We start from the raw sequence: 22074 nt of genomic DNA on the forward strand, positions 1-22074 counted from the left end.
ACTAGACCACCGAGCTTTCGCCCGACAGCAAGTGTTGGTTCTAAAACACTGATCAAAAAGATGCTTACTGCTAATCAATTACAACTTTGCAATAGATTCAGGGATAAAAGTTGCAAATTTTGCAATAGATTGCAAATGTCATAATTGCGGCTGCTTATATAAATGCTGGGGGACAAATCTCCAAATTTGTTCATTTCTTGTAAAAAAAAAAAAGAAAATATTCCGTATAAATGACATTTTAATGAAATGTGTGATTGTGTAAGATACACTTTTTTTTTTTTTTTTTTTTTTAAAACCGTACCCCCGCATACAACAAGTGTTTAAGGGGGTACAATGGGAATCAGCGTGTGGTAGGTCGGACGGTCCGTTGTAAATCTTGCGTCGTGAACTCCTTCGACAGTTGTGAAGCAATTTCGATGAAACTGGTTACATGATGACATTGAGATGAAGATATTCAAGACATTTATTTTTGTTTTGTCGGAGTAAGCGTTGCCATGGTAACCACAATTTTCTAAAAACTTTGTGGAGAGTTACTTCCACAGTATTTGAGCAATTTATTTCAAATTTGTTATGTATAATGATCTATAGGTGTAGTTATGTAAGACACACTTTGTGTTTGTACCCTACAAGGCTTGCCATGTTAACAGCATATTTTCGTGATAAATCTTGTGGAGTGAACTACATCCACAATTTTGAGGCAATTGAACTTAAATATGGTGTACATGATGACATTGAGGTGTAGATATGCAGGTGTAGATATGTTCGTTTGTCGGAGAAAGCGTTGCCATGGTTACCACAATTTCCCCTTAACATTGTGGAGTGAACTATTTCCAGTGTTTAAGCAATTTATTTCAAACTCAGTATGTGGGACCTACAGTGATCTACAGGTGTAGTTATGCAAGACGCTCTGTGTTTGTACCTCACGTGTTGCCACGGTTACTGCAGCAGCCAAACTCACCAGGTACTCACAAGGTACTACACACATGTAAACACGCAGACAGACACACACACACACACACACACACACACACATAGCAAAGTCAGTGCTAATTTGTGCTGGACACATTTTTCAAGAGTACAGTTGAAATTCTATTGCCATGGAAACAGTACATTTTGACCGTGAAATCAGGTTTAAAAATGTAGATCTAAATTCATCTGCAGTTATTAGGAATTTAGAAGAAATTTTGGCACATGTTGGGATGGTAACTTAGAGCTGCAAAAGAAGCATTTTTAAGCAGCTGTGAGCACTACAAGGACATTTTTTTTTTTTTTCAATTTAGATGTAAATTATGAATATGATGCATTACATGCTATACATATACACCATACCACACTAAAATTAACCTACTGTATACGCTCAATATTCTGCAAGGTATTTATCTTCATGAATTTCCCAAGACAGCTGCTACAGTGTACATGTATCCATGAACTTATAAACACACAAAAATATCAACTCTGACACTGACATGAGAAGGCATCTGCATACATATACACTGTATTTGTACATTCAGTATTGTGTACCCCACAGTCATGAATTTAACTACTTGCACAATTGTCCAAAGTCTTGATAAATACTTGCTAAATATATGGCGTATACAACATTGCAAATTAAGCTTGCTCCTCAACTCCCCCCCCCCCCCACATAATAGATGATGGGCGATTGATGACAGGACATGATGGAGACACAACACACACTCTTTCTTTACAGTACTGTTTTGTCCAACATAGATACTTGTATTGTTTTCATAATGCTGAATGCTCTTATGCAATGTACACTGTTTACCAAGAACAAGACAGTGTGTACTTTCACAGATAATTATGTAGGACCCCTACATTGTACCTCTTTTCTTTAATATAGCTTTTATATTGAAGAAATGTTCATATAATGAATGGTGTAAAGAGAAATGTGCAAAAGAAAAGCATACTACGAGTATGAAAAAGCAGTTAATGAGAATGCACACCTTGCTGAGTACAGAGGAGCCATTCATACACTCCTCATAATATGAAACACTGGTTACACCTACAAAAGGATAAGGGATGAGTAAATAAAGGTGTTACATATTGTTATGATATTTAACAGTAAACTACTAAAAAAAATTACTAGTTTCAATAATTCATTACTGCTCATAATCCGTATGTTTCTTACATGTTGCTCTTTACATAGCTCCCTGTTCACTGTGTGATTGACTCCATCAAAGCTGTGAGCAAAGAGTAATGATTTCATTAGTCCATTGCTTTTGATTTTTCTATTTGTTTTTTATGTTTTTTTTTTAAATCAATAAACAATTTAACCCCATGTACAACGGCGTAGCCAGGATTTCATCTTAGGGGGGGGGGGCGGTTAGTCTGCGAGGGAGCGAAGCGACCGAGCCCGAGCGAGCGGAGCGAGCGAGAGGGGGAGGGTGTGGGAGGGGGGTGTCCCCCCTCCCACGGTAAGAACTTTTTTTTGCATTTGGATGTTGCAAATGGTGCAATTTGATGCATGTTTTTGCGCGTTTTATCGACGTGAAACAGTCCCACTTGTTTAAGGTAGCAGTATATTTTAGTGTAGATTATTATTGAACAATTTGCCTATAACATGGTATAATTTAAATACACTTCTTGTATTAATTCTGTTCACTGAATATCATGAACGCGACTGAACTCGAGCGAGCGGAGCGAACGAGGGGGGAGGGGAGTGTGTGGGAGGGGGTGTCCCCCCTCCCACGGTAAGAACTTTTTACATTTTGATGTTGCAAATGGTGCAATTTGATGCATGTTTTTGCGCGTTTGACGTGAAACATTCCCACTTGTTTATGGTAGCAGTATATTTTAGTGTAGATTATTGTTGAACAATTTGCCTATAAAATGGTATAATTTAGATACACTTCTTGTATAAATTCTTTTCACTGAATATCATGAACGCGACTGAACCCGAGCGAGCGGAGCGAGCGAGGGGGGAGGGGAGGGTGTGGGAGGGGGGTGTCCCCACTCCCACGATAAAATTTTTTTGCATTTTGATGTTGCAAATGGTGCAATTTGATGCATGTTTTTGCGCGTTTTATCGACGTGAAACAGTCCCACTTGTTTAAGGTAGCAGTATATTTTAGTGTAGAATATTATTGAACAATTTGCCTATAACATGGTATAATTTAAATACACTTCTTGTATTAATTCTGTTCACTGAATATCATGAACGCGACTGAACCCGAGCGAGCGGAGCGAGCGAGGGGGTAGGGGAGGGTGTGGGGGTTTTCCCCTCCCACGGTGAGAACTTTTTACATTTTGATTTTGCAAATGGTGCAATTTGATGCATGTATTTGCGTGTTTTAACGACGTGAAACGTCCTACATGTTAAGATGCAGTATATTTTAGTGTAGATTATTATTGAACAATTTGCCTATAAAATGGAATAATTCAAATACACTTCTTGTATTAATTCTTTTCACTGAATATCATGAAGGCGACTGAACCCGAGCGAGCGGAGCGAGCGAGGGGGTAGGGGAGGATGTGGGAGGGGGGTTTCCCCCCTCCCACGGTGAAAACCTTTTGCATTTTGATTTTGCAAATGGTGCAATTTGATGCATGTTTTTGCGTGTTTTAACGACGTGAAACAGTCCCACTTGTTTAAGATTGCAGTATATTTTAGTGTAGATTATTATTGAACAATTTGCCTATAAAATGGTATAATTCCAATACACTTCTTGTATTAATTCTTTTCACTGAATATCATAAACGCGACTGAACCCGAGCGAGCGGAGCGAACGAGGGGGGAGGGGAGGGTGTGGGAGGGGGGTGTCCCCCCTCCCACGGTAAGAATTTTTTGCATTTTGATTTTGCAAATGGTGCAATTTGATGCATGTTTTTGCGCGTTTTATCGACGTGAAACAGTCCCACTTGTTTAAGATAGCAGTATATTCAGTGTAGATTACTATTGAACAATTTGCCTATAAAATGATAAAATTTAGATACACTTCTTGTATTAATTCTTTTCACTGTATATCACGAACTCGACTGAACCCGAGCGAGCGGATCGATTGTGGGGGTAGGGGAGGGTGTGGGAGGGGGTGTCCCCCTCCTACGGTGAGAACTTTTTGCATTTTGATGTTGCAAATGGTGCAATTTGATGCATGTTTTTGCGTGTTTTAACGAGTTGAAACAGTCCCACTTGTTTAAGGTTGCAGTATATTTTAGTGTAGATTATTATTGAACAATTTGCCTATAAAACAGTATAATTCAAACACACTAGTCTTCTTGTATTAATTCTTACATGAATATCATGAACGCTGTCTGTTCAGCAATCAAACAGAAAAAGCATGCACACGAGGGTGTAGATAGGGGCATATCCCCTCCCACACGAAGGTGATTTTGCGTTTTCAGACCAGAAATTCAGCGATCTGGTGCAAATTTTTGGTGCAACACTTTTTCATCGAAGTGTAAAATCACGGAATTTAGCTCTTATTCCGAATGTGCACCATCTGTGCGTATGTATTAAGTCTAGTGAGGTAGAACTTAGGGAAGGGGGATTTCCCCTCCCTCTCGCGGAGCTTTTGCGTTTTTAGAATTGAAATAAAGCGATCTTGGTATAGCCACAGTCTACTTCTTTGCATGGCGGGGGGGGGGGGGGGGCGAGCAGGGAGAAGGCGTTGGCGAGTGTTATCTCCACTCTTCCCTTCCGATGGAGCTTATATCTTTTTAAGGTTGAAATTGAGATATCTCGTATACGCATAATACGCATATTTGATGGAATCAACATTTGGGTAATAAAAAAATAAAAAAAACTGATGGGGGGGGGGGGGGGCTGAGGGAGGAAAGGGTCGATTACAAGGGGAAATTCCCCTTATACATGAGGGAACCTTCAGTTTTCGGAATATTAGTGAAAAGTCTTGTGCACTCAGAATTATTCAGATTTTTTTTTTTTTTTTTTTTTTTTGTAAATCTAAAAAGTGTACTTAGCTAGGTAAAGAGGCATAACGTTAGAGGGGGAGGGTTTGGGAGGGGGATACCCCCTCCCAAGCACGAGAGATTTTGCATATTTTGAATTGAAATTCAACGATCTGGTGCACACTTTGAGTGAAATATTAAAAAAAAAAATATCTTATTTGATGAAAGGTTGCAAAGGAGACCCGCTTCATGTGCATGCATACAGTATACACGCATTTTTTTTTCCGCCTCCCAAATCCTCGGTCCAAATCTTAGGGGGCGACCGCCCCCATCGCCCCCCCCCCCCCCTCCCCCGGCTACGCCAGTGCCCATGTATACTTAAAACTGATAAATTCAATGTTCTTTGTATAATTGCCAACTGGGTGACAGTCTGCTGGAAACTCTTCAGTCAACTAGCTATCCTCATGAATAGGATTACTTCACATACTCTCTTCTAAGGACATGTAGGCCCATAGCTAAATGTGTCAAAGCCTCCACATTAAAATCTGTATTCTATACCAAATGTCTTCTCTGCAGTTCAGCACAAATGAACACATACATATGTAGGCCCTACAGTGTGTGACATGAACATCTTCATGATAACATCATGCAATCACATCTGAATTACACCAAGTTTCTCTTCCCATTGCATAAACCCTATCTATCCCAGATCCTACCATCAATTTAGAGCTCAATATGAACCCACATCTATGGCTGAATACATGGGCTCATGTGTGTGTTCCACACTGTCAAACACTCATGCACGTCTTTTAAGCATGCTTGGTCAAAGATGTACTAGAACAGCTGAATAACAATACAACCAGGTATAAAGTTAGCTTATCTACATGTAACTTATCTGCATTTGTATACTTGTGCTGTGATCTACTCATACAAACATGCCTTTATTAAGTTTATGGTTTTATTAAGTTTATGGTAACCAAATGTTACACTGAAAAATAGTTCCAACATGCAGAACTGTTGATTTTGCTCAAAAGTGTATGCAAAAATTAATGCCCTAGAAATGTGTACAATTATGCTACAATACCACAATGTGAATTGGGAAACAACATATTAACAAAAAATAGATTTGCCATTTTGTTCACTATATAACTTTGTACAACTGATTAGTAATCTAATCTGCAGTTTGGTCCACAGCAGTATCTACTGATCCTTGATATGCTAGTGTGAAACAGACGCAGCGCAGCTTGTTGGAAAATATTGTTTACTACGTATCTCGTAACTACCTGAAGGAACCACCCCTGGACCCATGAATGCAATACAATAAGTGGTTTATTTGCTGATAAATCAAATTCAGTGCCATCTTGCCACAGCACAGGTTCATCTGCCCCCAGGTGGTGCTTTACAATGAACAAGATCAACATCATCATAATTTTAACCAGTACTTATCTAAGAACTTTTTTTTTTTTACCACCGAGAAACATGAAATGTCTCGCAATACATGTATACCTTGGCAGTTTTGAGTTCAACGATGTTCATTATTACACAGTGAAAGGATGATGATGTGTCTCATTATCCGTGCTAATACTGCAGAATAAATGAGTTTTATCAGGGGCGAAATATCCAGAGGACTCTTCAATATCTTTGAAAAGCACAATGTGCTATTATTGTAATTATCACACTTGGATGCAGTTTGATGTAGCCAAGATTATTACTGCCCATGCGCTTGTTAGAGCTCTGAAACACTCCTTGCTTCGTGTTTTCCTTGCTTTGTAAGGGTGATGACCTCAGCCTGATGAAATGTGTTTAACAAATCAGCGCCTTGTTTTGTTTGCACTTTTCCTCATTGTTGACAGCGAGCTGCTCACCCTTTGCAGTGTATACCATCTCCTGACGTCAAGTTTGGCTTGTCAGCCCTCAGCTGCCATTCCCCTTGATTCAAAATAGTTATACCTATACATGATTGCAGCTCTGAAACACAGCTTGCTTCATGTTTCCCTTGCTTTTTAAGGGTGATAACCTCAGCCTGATGAAATGTGTTTAAAAAATCAGCGCCTTGTTCTGTTTGCACTTTTCCTCATTGTTGACAGCGAGGTGCTCATCCTTTGCAGTGTATACCATCTCCTGACGTCAAGTTTGGCCTGTCTGCCCTCAGCTGCCATTCTCCTTGATTCACAGAAGTTATACCTATACATGGTGTAAGAAATATTGAAGAAATAAGAAATAGAAAATAAAAATGGCAACATTGCACTCAAAAAGTCATTTTGTGGAGATCTAAAAGGTGTCTTGTATAAAGGTATGATGGTGCCAACATCTTCATTTAAAAATGAGGGGAATTTCACATCACAATCAGTAAGATACTGATGAGTATTACATGCAACTTCATGCGCCAAAATTACACAATGTACCTGAATCATGTCAGGACATGTAGAGCATTTTCAGTTTTCAGAGGGTTTTATGAAGAAGTTTGAAGGTCCAAACTCTTTAGTAAACACAATATAAGCTATTACTGTTCAAAACACTCCTTTCATTATTGGTAAATTTGTGTTATGTAAATTTTATTGCATCATTTTAGCTTAAAATCTTGAATGAACTGCTATGAAGTCTTCTTTATTCATAACTATGCCATGCTGTACATTTTCTTGTTCAGTAGGGTGAAGTCACAGATGTACAAGCATCCCCAAATGAGAAGTCATATAAGAAGTTATCCTAAAAAAATACAGACAGATTCCAACAGATCAATCTATGAACATTTCAAGCTGTGAGGTTCTTAACTTTTCATTCTCTCTCTATAACTAGAAATAATTGTACAATTTACAATGTTCACTTACTGTCTGTGTGCACTAGCTGGAATTCTTGTGCTGGTATGAGTCTCGGCCGTGAAGAAACATGTTTTTTTTTTTCCTCTTTTTCTACCTTTGCCTGTTGATAAAATAGATAAAATTGTCTTATCATGCAGTACAAAAGAGGAATGATAATTTGCAAACAATCAATGTAGGAACAAAATGGACATCTGATGTTTAGAAGCAGACACTTTTTTCTCAATATTACAATAATGTAAGAACATTCTTTGAACTGCTTTCATATCCTCCCCTCTGTAACGAACCCTCTATACAGTCATTAAAGTCAAATGATCACCAAAGTCTACAATCTTTTCTCATCCTTTTCTCTTTATATTCTATTAAATTTGATCCCTCAAAAGCCAATTTCTTTTTGTAGCCGAATCTATTTCTTTAGTCCAAATAAATTCGACTTAGGCAAGGTTGACTGTACATCAATCCATCAGCCCCCAGTCATATTCATATGCAGACATGTACAAATATCTATTTTTTTAATACTTTATATACATTGTACATCCTATATCCATCAGGCCCTCATGTGCCCTGCCTATTGCAAGCACTCTCCTCTCATGTTTCTTCATCCCCTAAATCCAGGGGTAACTGTGACTTGGGGCTTGAGTAGGTCTACATACAACTACACTATACGGTGGCACACACCTTTTATTGAAAGTAGTAGAGTAGGCCTACTACCCGATATGCAAACTCTGGTATCAAATTGGTAAGTGTCCATAATACCATTTGTTTTAATGCATTTTAACAAGGACTCTTTCTTCTTTCCACAAACAAAAGAGCATAAAGAAGTCAGTTTGTTGTACTCATACGTGTATCTATGACTCCATCAAGTAAATCACTGGAATTCCAGGCCATTGTAGCTTTCGAATACCCCTTCAACCACTTGTTTTCAACAAAAGCACTGATAGATATTTTTGCTTGGATATCCTACAGTCAGTGTGCTGATCTTATCGTACGCTTCTTGTCTGAAATGTCTGGTGGCTATAGACCTACACATTGTATTACAAAACTTAAGGTTTTACTGGCACTATAGTACCATCATTGCATCTCTGATCACTTTCAGCTACTTGCTATGGATATGGTACAATTTCTCTTCCCTCCCCTCCCCCCACACCCCCCCCCCCCAAAAAAAAAAAAAAAAAAAAAAAAGATGTACTGGCCTTTGTTCATTGTAAGTCCTAGCTTTTCATTGATTTAGGAAGTCAACACTAAATTGGGCAAGCTTTCGTGTCGCATGGACAGTATATAACTACGAAATAACTAGCCTACAGCATGATCTGTAGGGCCTAGTTTTATACGTGTACAGGAGGGGAATGAAGCCAAGGGGGTGGGGTAGGCCTATGTATATGGTATTAATTAACTAGGTACCGGTATGTACCAGGTAGTCCTTTAGGCGTAGCCGTAGGCCTAGCAGTACATGTAGCACTTAATCATGGATCACCATGCACCAGCACTCTACCGATAGCCCCTGAATCCTGCTTGAAAGCAGCGGTTTTTGACAATGAACATTATTTTCACATCCTTTTCACACTTTCATACTTCCAGAAAGTCTAGTCGATATTGATTTTTTTTTTCTTTCAAATCTAGCCTATACTGTATACGAGACATAGAGCCCTGGCAGCAGAAAAAAAAAGGAGCTTGCCAATACAACAACAAAAATGACAACACAAAAAAGCTATGTGTGGGACTATTATCGATGAATTACTAAGTCGAGGGAACGACATACGTAAGTCGAGGGAACGACTTAGTAAGTCGTGGGAACGACTTACGTAAGTCGAGGGAACGACTTACGTAAGTCGAGGAAACGACTTATAAGTCGAGGGAACGACTTAGTAAGTCGTGGGAACGACTTACGTAAGTCGAGGGAACGTCTTAGTAAGTCGCGTGGGAACGACTTAGTAAGTCGAGGGAACGACTTAGTAAGTCGTGGGAACGACTTAGTAAGTCGAGGGAACGACTTAGGAAAAAAAAATTCTAGCCATGTCCCCTTACGGGCTCTGTACTACGTGAGGCTACTGGAAAACCAGAAATATTCGCGGCATGAAATTTTCACGAATTGCCACTGCAGTTTAGTAAATTGTCATGCAGGCAAAAAACATTTTAGTGCTTTTTGATTTTACGAATCTTAGTTCCTCGCGACATTGGAGAAAAATTTCATGTTTTACAGCATGGCGGACGAACAGAGGTACTCTGACAAGGGCCCACAGAGGGAAGTCAAAAGACTCTTAGTCTTCTCAGTCCAGGGTGGAAGCACGTCATTTATTATCGTGCTGAGAACGTCTTCCAATTACTGATCTAGAGAAGATTTTGCTTTGAAAATGCTTCTACCAAAATTGGGTGGGTGATGGGGGAGGGGAATTGGCGTGATACGATTTATTGTCGAATGCAGCAGATATTCTCCTCATTCTACTGGTAAGGGGCCTTCGTCACAATCGGATATTGTAGATCGATCATTATGTTACGTGGTCAGCAATATAACGTTATGTCAGAATGACAGATGATTAAAACTTGCGATTTTCACACAGAAATTGTCGGATCTTATTTTCAGACAAACATTGTTTGCTCTTTCATATTTCAGAAGTGGTTGCTAATTATCTCACAAGACAAGTTGGAAACCTGAAGCCTCATCTCAAATAAATACTGCCATCCCTTTAAGTGCACAATGTCAGTTCCAAAGTTCACACTGGCACACTTCAGTAAGTTTGTAATAATGTACTCGGAATGTCAAATTACTTGATATTTGGTTTGCACTATTACTGCACACATCTGTCGATGCTGAGTTCAGTTCCGAAATCTCCGTGAGTGAGTGATTTCCTTATCTACTTGAGTACACGTTCGCAGGTATGTAAAGTGAATACTTCATGTTATCTTTCATGTAGTTACTCCGATTATTTATTTTGGAGTTTTGTCCGCGTAAAGCTTGTTTACCTATCTTTTAAAACCAAACAAAATATATATTTTTTTTTTGTTATACCATGAGCATACATGCATAGCTATTTACCTGCATACTTGCCTTCTGTGTTGTGTGAAGATTCGTATGAATATTTAAATGAAGAGGTTTGCTTTGAGAAAGAAGAGCCAAGAAAGAAGACAGGCTGTGGAAAAGTGCTGCGATACAGGGAGAATGTAAGGAGGGCAAAATATATGCTGATAGCATGGAAAAATAATAGTGGAAAGGGTTTGGAAACCGTTGGAAGGAGGAAGATGTAACAGAAAGGAGGAAGGAAAGGGAGAAACAGAAGAATTAGAAAATCATGAAGATATAAAAATATGGTGACGAAGATGTAAAATTTTGACAGTTTTCTCACTAAACGAAGGGAGAGAAACACGAATCTGGTAAGTGATGTGGACTACATGGAATACGGTGTCAAAACTATAATAGGAGGATATAAAAGAAGGAAAAGGTAATCCGAGTAGAAGTCAGATTATAAGAGAAAGATCAAAGTGGGGGGGGGGGGTAAAGTGGATCCTGGAAAGGACTGTTGTAGAGAGAGCTGTTGGAGAGAAAGAACAATGGGTGAAGTTTAGTCTTGAGACGGACTCCTGTGGAGGTGAGGAAGAAGGGAGAGTAAAAAGGAAAAAGAAAAACTGTGAATACTCGCGATTAATAAGAAACACACACACACACACACACACACACACTCTCTCTCTCTCTCTCTCATTCAATTCCCTTTCTCTCTTGTTCATTTCTTGCCTGATGTCTATAGCTTTGTCTTAATCTGATGCTGCTTGCACAATAGCAACTTATATTGCACACACATCACGATTTCATTCACCATTTCTGGAACATTATGTTGCACACAAAACATCGTTTGATGAGGAATTTTATGAGGCAATGTCTACCAAACATTCCGTTGTTTTACATTGAGTAGAAACTGCAGGTAACATAATAGTTTCTGAGACTATCATGATAGAAACATTTATGTATACAGAAAGTAGACATCAACGACCTTGCAGACGCCGTGTCACCGTATGCTGTCGTTGTCATTTATATTAACGTTACACTGATTTGGCATTTTGAACACCGTTATGCCTTGAATTTAGACTGAATCTAGGAACAGGTTTAGAAATTCTGCTTTGTATTTTTGCAGCTTGCATATCATAACAACTTGTTGGCGATATTTTGTTTTTAATTCGTTCAGAATTCTTCGCAATGTCTTCATTGGAACAAGCTGTGACGAAAAGTCTCCAATGTCCTCTGTGTATCGATCTCCTGAAAACGCCGAAACTTTTGTCATGCGGTCACACTTTCTGCAAGGACTGCCTCTGTCTCCTCCAAGCCTCAGGCAGGAATCCCAATCATATTTCCTGTCCACTCTGCCGCACGAAGACGGAGGTTAAAGACAGGAATGTATCAAACCTTAAGACTAACCTTCAGGTCCAGTCTTTGGTAGATGATATGGCAGGAGCCATTCAGCCATGCACAATATGTACCTCGACGGATCGCCCTGACGCAAAGACCTATTGTCAAAACTGTAAGGCTTACATGTGTGATAAATGTTACGTGAAGCACAATGAGTGGCCGGCAAACACCACCCACCAGATTGTCATCGTTGAAGACATCAAACAGGGGAGGGTGCTCATCAAAAAGAAGGTTTTATGTCCTAGTCATGACCAGGACGAAGGAGAGCAGTACTGTTCAGATGTCTGCCTTGATTGCCTGAAGATCATGTGTATGAGGTGTCGAATGCTGGATCACGAGCGGAACGGTCACGAAGTCTTGAGTAACGCCCAGTACAACAAAAACAGATTGCAAGAAATGAATGGACTAAATGAACAAAGTAATGTTTGTAAAGGCGATTTAGAAACTTTCATCAAGGATGTAAGCCAGAAGAGAACAAACGCCATCGCACATATCGAAGAGAAAAAGAAAGAAATCAATGAGACTTACGACGAATATGTGAGGAAACTGACGATGAGGAAGGGGAAACTGATTCGACAACTTGAGGAACAGAAGACGCAGGCAGAGCAAAAATTCAAGGATATATTGGATGATACTAAGACACAGATTGCAAGAATCAAAGGTTCCTCGGAGTTGGTAAACAAGAGTTTAAAGGCGCCGCTAGAGGGCGACACAATTGCGATGCAGCAGTCACTTTTCGACGAATTGAAGTGTGCGATTTGGAAAGATAAACCAGATCTAACTGACGGCAGTCATCTCGAGGCACGTATAAAATGTATTCGATTTCAGTCAAACGCAGCTAGCAACGAGCTTTATCTTGGCAAACTTGAGAGGGTAGAGTGGAGAAAGGTCGCGGAGAAAGAGCTTTATAAAAAGGGTCGTATGAACCAAATGATAGTAACACCTACAGGTCAGATTGCGGTAGGATTTGGCAATGGTGGGGTTTATTACTACACGCCCAACGGTGAGCTATCACCGACAAGTGATCATAAGGACATAAATATTTCAGGCATGGGGTATCTATCAGATGGTCGCCGCATCATTGTTGACAAGTCAAACAACATGTCCCTTTTCGCTGTAAACGGTGAAAAGTGTGACGTAGAATTTGACACTTTGACATACAGTGAGGGCGGATGGTGCGATGTTTCGGTAGACGGTGAAGATCGCATATATGTCAGCTACAGAGAAGCTCACCTGATTAAAGTTTTCATGAAGTCAGGTGGGAAGGCAGTGCGTGAGATACCCTGCAAAGACTACGAACCTTCACATCACTGTCCGTTGAAATCCAACAAGGAGTTTGTCATGCAAACCCATGATAACTCCGTGAAAGTAATCGACGAGTCCGGCACGTTTAAGAGCAGTGTTACGAAGGATGACATCTATTATGCATATCCAGCAGTTTGCAGCGATGGCTCCATCTTGATAGCCTGGCTTAATAAGAAAGAAAATCTCCTTAGCATCGATCATTACACCAGTGGCCTGAAGTACAAGGAAACACTCGTTGACGGTCAGCGTATTGACATCCCTGAGCGAAAGTGGTTCTGCCTGCAGCAATTCAAAAGTTCAGGCGACATTGCTTTCTGCACGCCCGACAAACTCTACATGTTTCAGAAATCAATAATGGAAGTGTGAGGTACAATACATTTGTCAGCTAGCGTTGGTTTTGAATAACACACACACACACACACACACAGACACACACAATCCTATGTTATTATGTAGGTGTAGTGGTTTGGGATTATATTGCAGTGATGACATTGGATGATAAATAATGGCATTATACATTTTGAACGTATTTGAGAAAGAGCATTCCAATAAAAGAAGGGGATTCAACAATCAGGGGATGTAAAATACGATATTACCGTAGAGATGTAGGCTATAGGGGAGGCCTATAAGACACTTAACACTTAGAAAAGGCAATAATACACTTTAGTGACGAAGAATGATATTAACGGCTTGTTAGTCTATTAACAACTACATTGCACTATCGCTATTAAACTCAATGAATTTGAACGGCAATAAGCAACCACGTTCATATCAATAGATATTTTTCTTTTTAATACTACTTTGCATTTTTACATTGCAGTCGTGGTGCATTAACAGTACAGTGTAGCTGTTAGTGCCCCGTTTAAAGTAAGATTTTTATACATCTTTTCATGAATACTGGAATTGTCTTCAACGATAACATGTCCCTACTGCTATAGAGTAATAATCGACAGTAAATGCAAACTGTGTGATAACTCGTTGTCTTGGTCAGCGAATCAGGGAGACAGAAATCTCCAGTCTAACCATGCTAACTCCTGGTTGCACCAATTTAGCACCTAAGTGGAAGCTACATCAAACAGTCACATCATACAGAGTTTGCAGGAGCTTGGTCGCGTTGGTAGGTTGGTGAACCATACGTTTTTTTTTTTGTTTTTTTTTTAATCTTGGGTAAATCCAACTCAATCATTAGTTTGTTAAGCTTGTTTTATTGAAATCATTCTTTATAACCGGCGTAATGTCCAAGTGTATAAGCACACATAGTGGATGTATTATTTTGTTCAAGTCTCCTTTTATACTCATGTGATCAACTCACCGTAATAATCAGTAGGTGTAGTGCATGTAACAGGCTCCGGCTGTATCAAATTAATGTCTATACGCCGAGCGCAACAGCGCCAATTGTTATAATGCACGTGCATTTGAGCCATATCGAATATAGAGATTACATGTCATAATCATTATGTCAGTGTCGATATATACACTCAGCAAAAAAAAAAAAAAAAAAAAAAGAAGAAAGTAAACGCTATTTCAAGTTCAGATTTCTCACAGAGTATTTGGCTGAAAGCTAGTGCATTATATACCATATGGAAGGTAATTTAATTGGCGATCAACCTGGTAGGTCAACAAAAGGGGGAAAATACGCATGAGTGAACACCAATGTTTTTCTTTTCCAGGGCATAAACGTAAACATTGCAAAACTGAACAAGTTGCCATTCATGCGTATGTGCTCTTCCACAGAACAATAAGAACAAACAACAAATTTCACACAAAAAGAAACATGAATTGTGTTGCAAAAATAAACTTTTGATATCTATGATATCTTTAAAGCCCAAAAGATCAATGAAGGCTAAAAATAATGGAGGAAAATAAAGCATCTTATGTCAAATCTAAATTCAAGTGAAATAAGAGAAGAAGTAATAATTAACAAAAATGGTAGAAATTTGAGCTTTTTTTCAAATTAGGATATTGTAAATAATGTTTGGTTCTTGAAATTCTCACAAGCATTCTTAAATCACTATATTAAAAAAAAATAAATGAAGAAATTCTGCTCCTTTAATCATGTGTATGCTCATTATTTCCTATGTCTTGAAGTTAAACTTAACAGAAAATTCTTATTTTTCCCCTTTAGTTTCCCACTTTGTTTTTCTTAGAGGTTATAAAGAGATAAAGAAAAAAAAACTTATTTTATCCTATTTCATTCATGTCTCTCATTGTGTTAAACTGGTCTTTTGTTGTCAATGTTATCGTGAAGGGCATTTGCAAATGAAAGAGAACATGTCATTTTTTTGCAATTTTTAGTTTTGTGCCTTGGAGGACAATGTTGAGGGTTCATTTGAATATAGTGTATGTTGTAACATAGTGTAATGTGTTGGCTGTTTTCTGTTTCCTTCTTCAGTTCTCATTATTTCAATCTCTGTGAACTTTGACAGACAAACAATTACAAACAACAACAACAACAACAACAACAAAACCATGAATGATACTGATTTTTATACGGGCCCAAATATCACGATTTTCAAGCATCAACGGAAATCTTGCTAGAACTCTCTCATTTGTGTCCCCTATGTACTGCTGTACGCTAAAAGAGTCGGCAGGGAAATTCAAAACCTGTGGTAAATGTTTGTCTGAAAACGGATGGATCAGGGTGACATCCCTGGTTGAATCGACTTACTGTCCAAGAGGATAGGAGGCTGTATCAAACCGTAACATTGTGAGGAGCTTCAAGGAAGTTTGGTGAATAGTGAGGTTTGTTATATTGGGCATCCGTCTCGATCATAGGGTTGTTAAAGTAGTTATAGATTAAAACAATTCTCGTATAACGGGCTTTGTGTTCTACAGGAAGCACATAAAATATGGTAGTTATATATATGATGAGTTTGTTCGCAAAAACCGATAAGTCCATTTTTGAAGATTTTGAAGTACGGTCTCTGTCATAAAGTACAAAATGATACCTTTCAGATGATATATTGGTCACTAGAGTAGAGGTACATTTTTGAAGTTATGGTCAAAAGAAGCAACAATTTTCTTATTATTCTTATTATTTTTCTTGACCTTTAATCGCATATATCTCCATTTGGCAAATATGGACTTATCGGTTTTGCAAACAAACTTTTATATGTATTTTATCCGTTGAAGATTTCTTTGATGTGATCAATAAAATTTTTGTCAAAATGATATAGGAGGTTCACTATATGTAGGCTAAGATTGTATAAAATTAATGTCTTCTATGTCGAGCGCAATAACGCCGTTTGCACATATGCACGTATATTTTAGCCGTAACAAATGTAGATATTAGATGTCATAATAATGATGTCAGAGTATACCATTTTTTGTTACTTATCATTAATGTCACTGTATATACTACTTTGTGTATCACTCATCAATGATACTAGTAGTGCTGGCAGTTTACTGTATGCTAAGTGAGGTCAGCATTTTTTTTTTTTTATCCCTCCTCAGCCCTTGTGTGAATATTTCAAGAGAAAGATTGAACGTGTGAATGTGTGCAGTATGTTACGCAGCGTTGTGAAATAGAAAACTTGTCATTACACAGTTGTGAGGGTATCTGAGTAAACCCGTGTGTTTAGGGTGCATGTGTGTACATATAGGCTAAGTAGGTGCATGTAGGCTATAAGTAAATGGTGGCGCGTTGAAAGATAATGGATGCATTTTTTACTTCAACGATTATAAATACACAATAATAACGATTATTTTTTCCTTCGTGGCTGGCTCTTGATGTACAGGAGAAAAGATGTAGGATGAACTGACACACCATTTCCAAGTAGCCCACTTCTAGGGCTGATCCAGGAATTCCGTAAAAGAGGGGGGGGGGGGCGCAAATCATATTTCTGGTGCTACTTCCGGGTTTCATCTCATGTTTTTCTTTTTATTTCTTTGTTTTAACAACAAATAAAGAGGGGACGCGCTCCTCCTCTGGATCCGCCACTGCACTTGATTTACCTGCTTTCCTGTAACCTCTACCCCATAGGGGAAGGTGGGGGAAGATGGGACACCGGGGCAGGATGGGACAATGCAATAACTATCTAAGTAAGCATCAGAGGGCACTATAATCTGCACTGATAAAAAGCACGCTGTCAGGAAGCCATCTTTACGCTCTGTGAAGCTGAGATTCTCTTGAGCTTTGGTGGACAAACGCAAAAAAAAAAAAAAAAAAATTGATATTGATGACGGCAGAATATCCGCAGTTAAGAAATGTATAGTATCCCTGGTATAATATGAAGAAAGGTAGAACGTTGATATCGTATGGTTTTTACTGTATATACATCAAGTTTATTTCACAAAATGTAGGCAGACTGTATGTCATTGCATGTATTGTGTAGAGCTTAGAAGTGTAGGGTGTGCATGGGGCAGGAGGGACATCCACCTCGGGGCAGGATGGGCGGGTATCCCATCTTGCCCCGTCATATTTGATGTGGCTGATATTTATGTTTTATTCTCTTTTTTTCAGTTTCAGAATGGTCCGGAATTACAAAAGAAAGAGCGACCGTTTCAAGTGGAACACGGAAATATGCGTCTTCATTGTTTATCCCATCGTGCCCCACGTATGTGGGGCAGGATGGGACAGATATGGCTATTTTGAGATGGCTATTACGTAAAATAAAAGAAGGCAATTAAGATGATATTACGTGTGATTGTGTTGCCTTACACAATCTTTGCAAATCCTGTTTCATGTGGTAGCTTGTGACGTAGTATTTGAAATAAAGCACATTTAGTGAAACCAATGTGGCCCATCCTGCCCCACGTTCCTATATACTTGTCTTTTACAAAGTTGGTAATAAACCATTTATCTGTTTGACAACCCCACTGATACATCCATCAACACGTAATGCATCAGCACGTCTTCGTTTATCAAAGATTCTTAAGCATACATTTTTTTTTTGTTTACCAGAGATTACGCTAAACTAAGAAAAAAAAAAAACTTTTTTCCCTTTAAATCCAAAGCCTATTATCAAACGTAGGAAGTACTTACAATTGTACATACACACTAATCACACAATTTGCTGTGAAATCCTCAATTTTTGTCCGATTTCATACATTCAACCAAAGATATTCAATTTTCTGCGTGGATGCTGTCATTTTGTCTATCTGAAAATAGACATTAATTGCGCGAATGTCCTTATCTCAGGGCATATTTATAGGACAGAGAGCGACAAATCACATTTACGGCCACTCATCTGTCAGCGCACCATCCTATTGTACATAAATAGTATGATGTGATAATAGGTATGTCGAGCATAACAGCGCCGCTTGCACTCATGCACGTATATTTTAGCTATATCAAAAGAAGTGCCCCTTTTCTAAATAATATGTCATATGATATGATGTCAGTGTAAGATAAATACTATTGTGTGTGTTACTCATTAATGATACTCGCAGTGCTGTCAGTTTGCTGGTTGGTTAGTGAAGTCAAGATAAGGTTCTTTTTTTTTTAAGTGTTATGACTTCCTTTAAACAAAAAACCTAAAAAATCCGCAATACCTGACATGTTATTTTGAATGACCTCAAGATAAGTGTTGCGAGCTTTTCGGCTCAAGAGAAAGCAAATGCTGTGAAACGTCAAGTATTCAGCAATGGAAAACACATGTGACTCAATCAGATAAATTCAGATGTATAATTTATGATACACTACATGAAAATGTATGCATTCTTTACTTTTCACAGTATGTTTACCCTTTAATCAATATCATTTCAAAACATTGGCAATTGCAAGAGCTTTGTGTGTCTGCTTTTGTTTGTGTCTTACCACCAAAAATTGTAAAGTGCTATAAAACTTTACCCCCATGACTAAAACAAGATTATGAATTAAGCATGAGTCTTGAATGAAGAAATACGATTCATATTTCATAGTGGGATGACAAAAACTCACTGTCAGGCAAGTAGTCTGAATGGGAAGTCGCCTGTTAAAAAAAAGACTATTGCCCAGAATTGTAATTGGGCACCTTGGTGAGACGTGTTTTGTAATAACCTGGTATCGCACTTCAACCGAGTTTGAGATGGACTAGTCTCAGCATCAAGATTACCACATAATGAATAAAACGATGAGAAGAAATGAATATGAATACCATTATCATTCTCATCTGGTGCTCAGATAACAACCTACAGAAATAATAGTCCAGAAACTGTCTGATACCCAGTGTACTGATACATAATAACATTTCCAACCATCTGCATGCACAAACTATGATAAAAATGTTGCAGGGCAGATAAGTTCATAATCATTCCTTACCATATAGAGAGAGGGCAAATTCTTCCTTTTTCTCACATTTTTTTTTCAGTAGATTGAGGCTCAACTCCCAACTTTTCTCCTATAAGAACACATCAGATGTGATGTGTTGTCGACAATCTTTGATATTTTATCGATGGGATCATTGTCTGAGTTATTATGTGGGTCTCTTTTATTACTAGTTACCCTTTCTTTCAATACTACATGTATTTGACTAAAGCAGTCGTCACGGTTTCTGTTTCCTGTTAAGCTTCAGTGTACTGTATGAAATTATGCCCTTTTACCGTATACTGGTATAAGCTGTTATTTTTGCGTACAGACATTTTCGCGAAGGAGGAGGTCACGTACATTTTCGCGAGATGTTGTTTTCGCGAATTGACATCGAAGCTATCGTAATTATCTTCAGTGGTCAAAGAGAAATGAGAATTTTTATTGAGCATGTCAGGAATCTCTTCCCTCCAAGTTCTGTCTATTGTATTCACACATTAATATGAAAATCCATGAGCATGCAAGTGCTAAACTTGGAAGAATCAGACCCATGACATTCAGCACAGCGATCCACATTTCTCTGTGACTACTTATCCTAACCAAATTAAATTAGGGTTTCTGCAAAATAAACCTAAGATGTTATCTTTTCACCCTGAAATAGCATTTTTGGACAATTTAATCAAATTGGAAGTCATCAATTCCAAAAGTATGATTGTATTTTTTTCTTGATATACTATACAAGAGTGGCCGTATACAACGATGCGTACGATTTGCTTTCCACTTTCCAAAGTGTATGCGGTTGATAAGATGGTGCCAGAAAATCTAATGTAAATTATGTTCCTCTTGTACACACAAAATGCACCGTAGGCCAATTCCTTAGTTTCCTTATTCAATTACTTCAAGTTGGTCACGGGGAGATGCTTGTGTAAATTAAAAAAAAATTTGATTTTGTACCTACATGTATTGATTTTTGATATGCATGTAATATTTTGTGTTTTTGAAAGACGCCTTCCATGAGACGAAATAAAGATGGAAGAAATGCTGTTCTGTACAGAGTGAAAATGAATGGACTTTGGTACTATTTGCTTGTATGTCCTTCCAATGACCTGGAATACGTGTCAAGAGCCTACTCCTTTATAATTATGAGAGAATGATTTCCTATCCATGTACAGCATTGGTTATTTGTCAACATCCTCGTCTCCCAGGTAGAGAGCTTTAGATCTGAGACGCGAACGCTAAGACGCTACTGATAGGCAAAAACTGTGCTGCACATGCGCGAGGCAGTTAGTGTCCATTGTCCAACCCGGGAGAAGGCGATTTGCGAACATAAGCGCAACAGATCTACAGCTCGCTACCATCGGGCGGTATATGCTGACTTACATTTATTGTGTGTGTGTGTGTGTGTGTGTGTCTTTTGATAGATTTCTTTGCAGAAGTTATCCTTAATATTTTGGTATAGATCTGAGTCCTATTTGCAATTGTGCTTTGGACAGTTCTGTACAGTAACAATATCAGCTGAAGTGGTTTTAACGTTGATAAAACAGAAAATCAATGGAAAATGATAACCATAGGAGGAGTACTTGACCCCGCAAAAGACTTTAAGACAATCATCTGACAGATAATACAAATAATATGTCAACACGTTGCAGCCTGTGATTATAATGATTAAAGCACAGCTATATCTTGGAAAGATCATAGTGCCATTATATGTTTTTTGTTTCATGTAAACAAATGACGTGTATTAAAATTTCATTTGGTCATGTAAAAGTTACTTTGTACTGACTTTTTGTATATGCAATGTCATATTATATGCTTTGGCCGGAAATTAAATAAAAAAAAAAATGAATGATTATTATTCAGAGGGGTAAATGTTGAGGTGTGAGTTTCTTCAGTTTGTCTCCCTCTACAAAATAATTCGTTAAGATCGCAACTGGTGATCTGTATTTAGAATTAACAAACCTGTCGGAAAAAAAAAGGAACCAGCGGGACTCGAACCAGTCATCTACTGCTTTCCGGGGAGCGCCACTATACCACGAGGCTTTGACTATGTGTGTCTACGTGTGTGTGTGTGTGTGTGTGTGTGTGTGTGTGCGCGAGTGTGGTGTTACATTATGCGTGTATGTGTATCACATGGGAGTCCCGCGGTTTCGGAGTTTTGACCTCGTTGAATTGGACTTCAAGCAAAGAAACCAAAATTAAAACAAAACAAAACACCAAAACACAAACAACAACAAAAACGAACAAGTGAACGAATCAGAGAGTAAAAAGAAATTATGTATCCGGCTTTATCAGCGATTTTACACTGTTGGCATCTACTGAGCAAAGCCCAAATAGCTTCAAGGAATGCATGCAGTTATAATGATGGTCGTTTAGTTTTTACCACCTTGCATATCATGATATGAATGTCAAAAGTCAGTGGCAGTGACAACATAGGTCGAACGAGAGAAGAACAGTGTACAAGACTACTA

The 22074-nt window shown here is 38.5% G+C and overlaps 1 protein-coding gene across 1 annotated transcript; it reads left to right on the top strand.

The window, feature by feature from the left end:
- Positions 1-11865: 11865 nt before the first annotated feature.
- On the top strand, positions 11866-13746 carry LOC140233665 (uncharacterized). The gene has a single exon (XM_072313765.1). The coding sequence runs from the start codon at positions 11866-11868 to the stop codon at positions 13744-13746; it is 1881 nt and encodes a 626-aa protein (XP_072169866.1).
- The last annotated feature ends 8328 nt before the right edge of the window (positions 13747-22074 follow it).

This window comes from Diadema setosum, chromosome 10 (genome assembly GCF_964275005.1).
Source record: "Diadema setosum chromosome 10, eeDiaSeto1, whole genome shotgun sequence".
NCBI classification, from domain to species: Eukaryota; Metazoa; Echinodermata; class Echinoidea; order Diadematoida; family Diadematidae; genus Diadema; species Diadema setosum.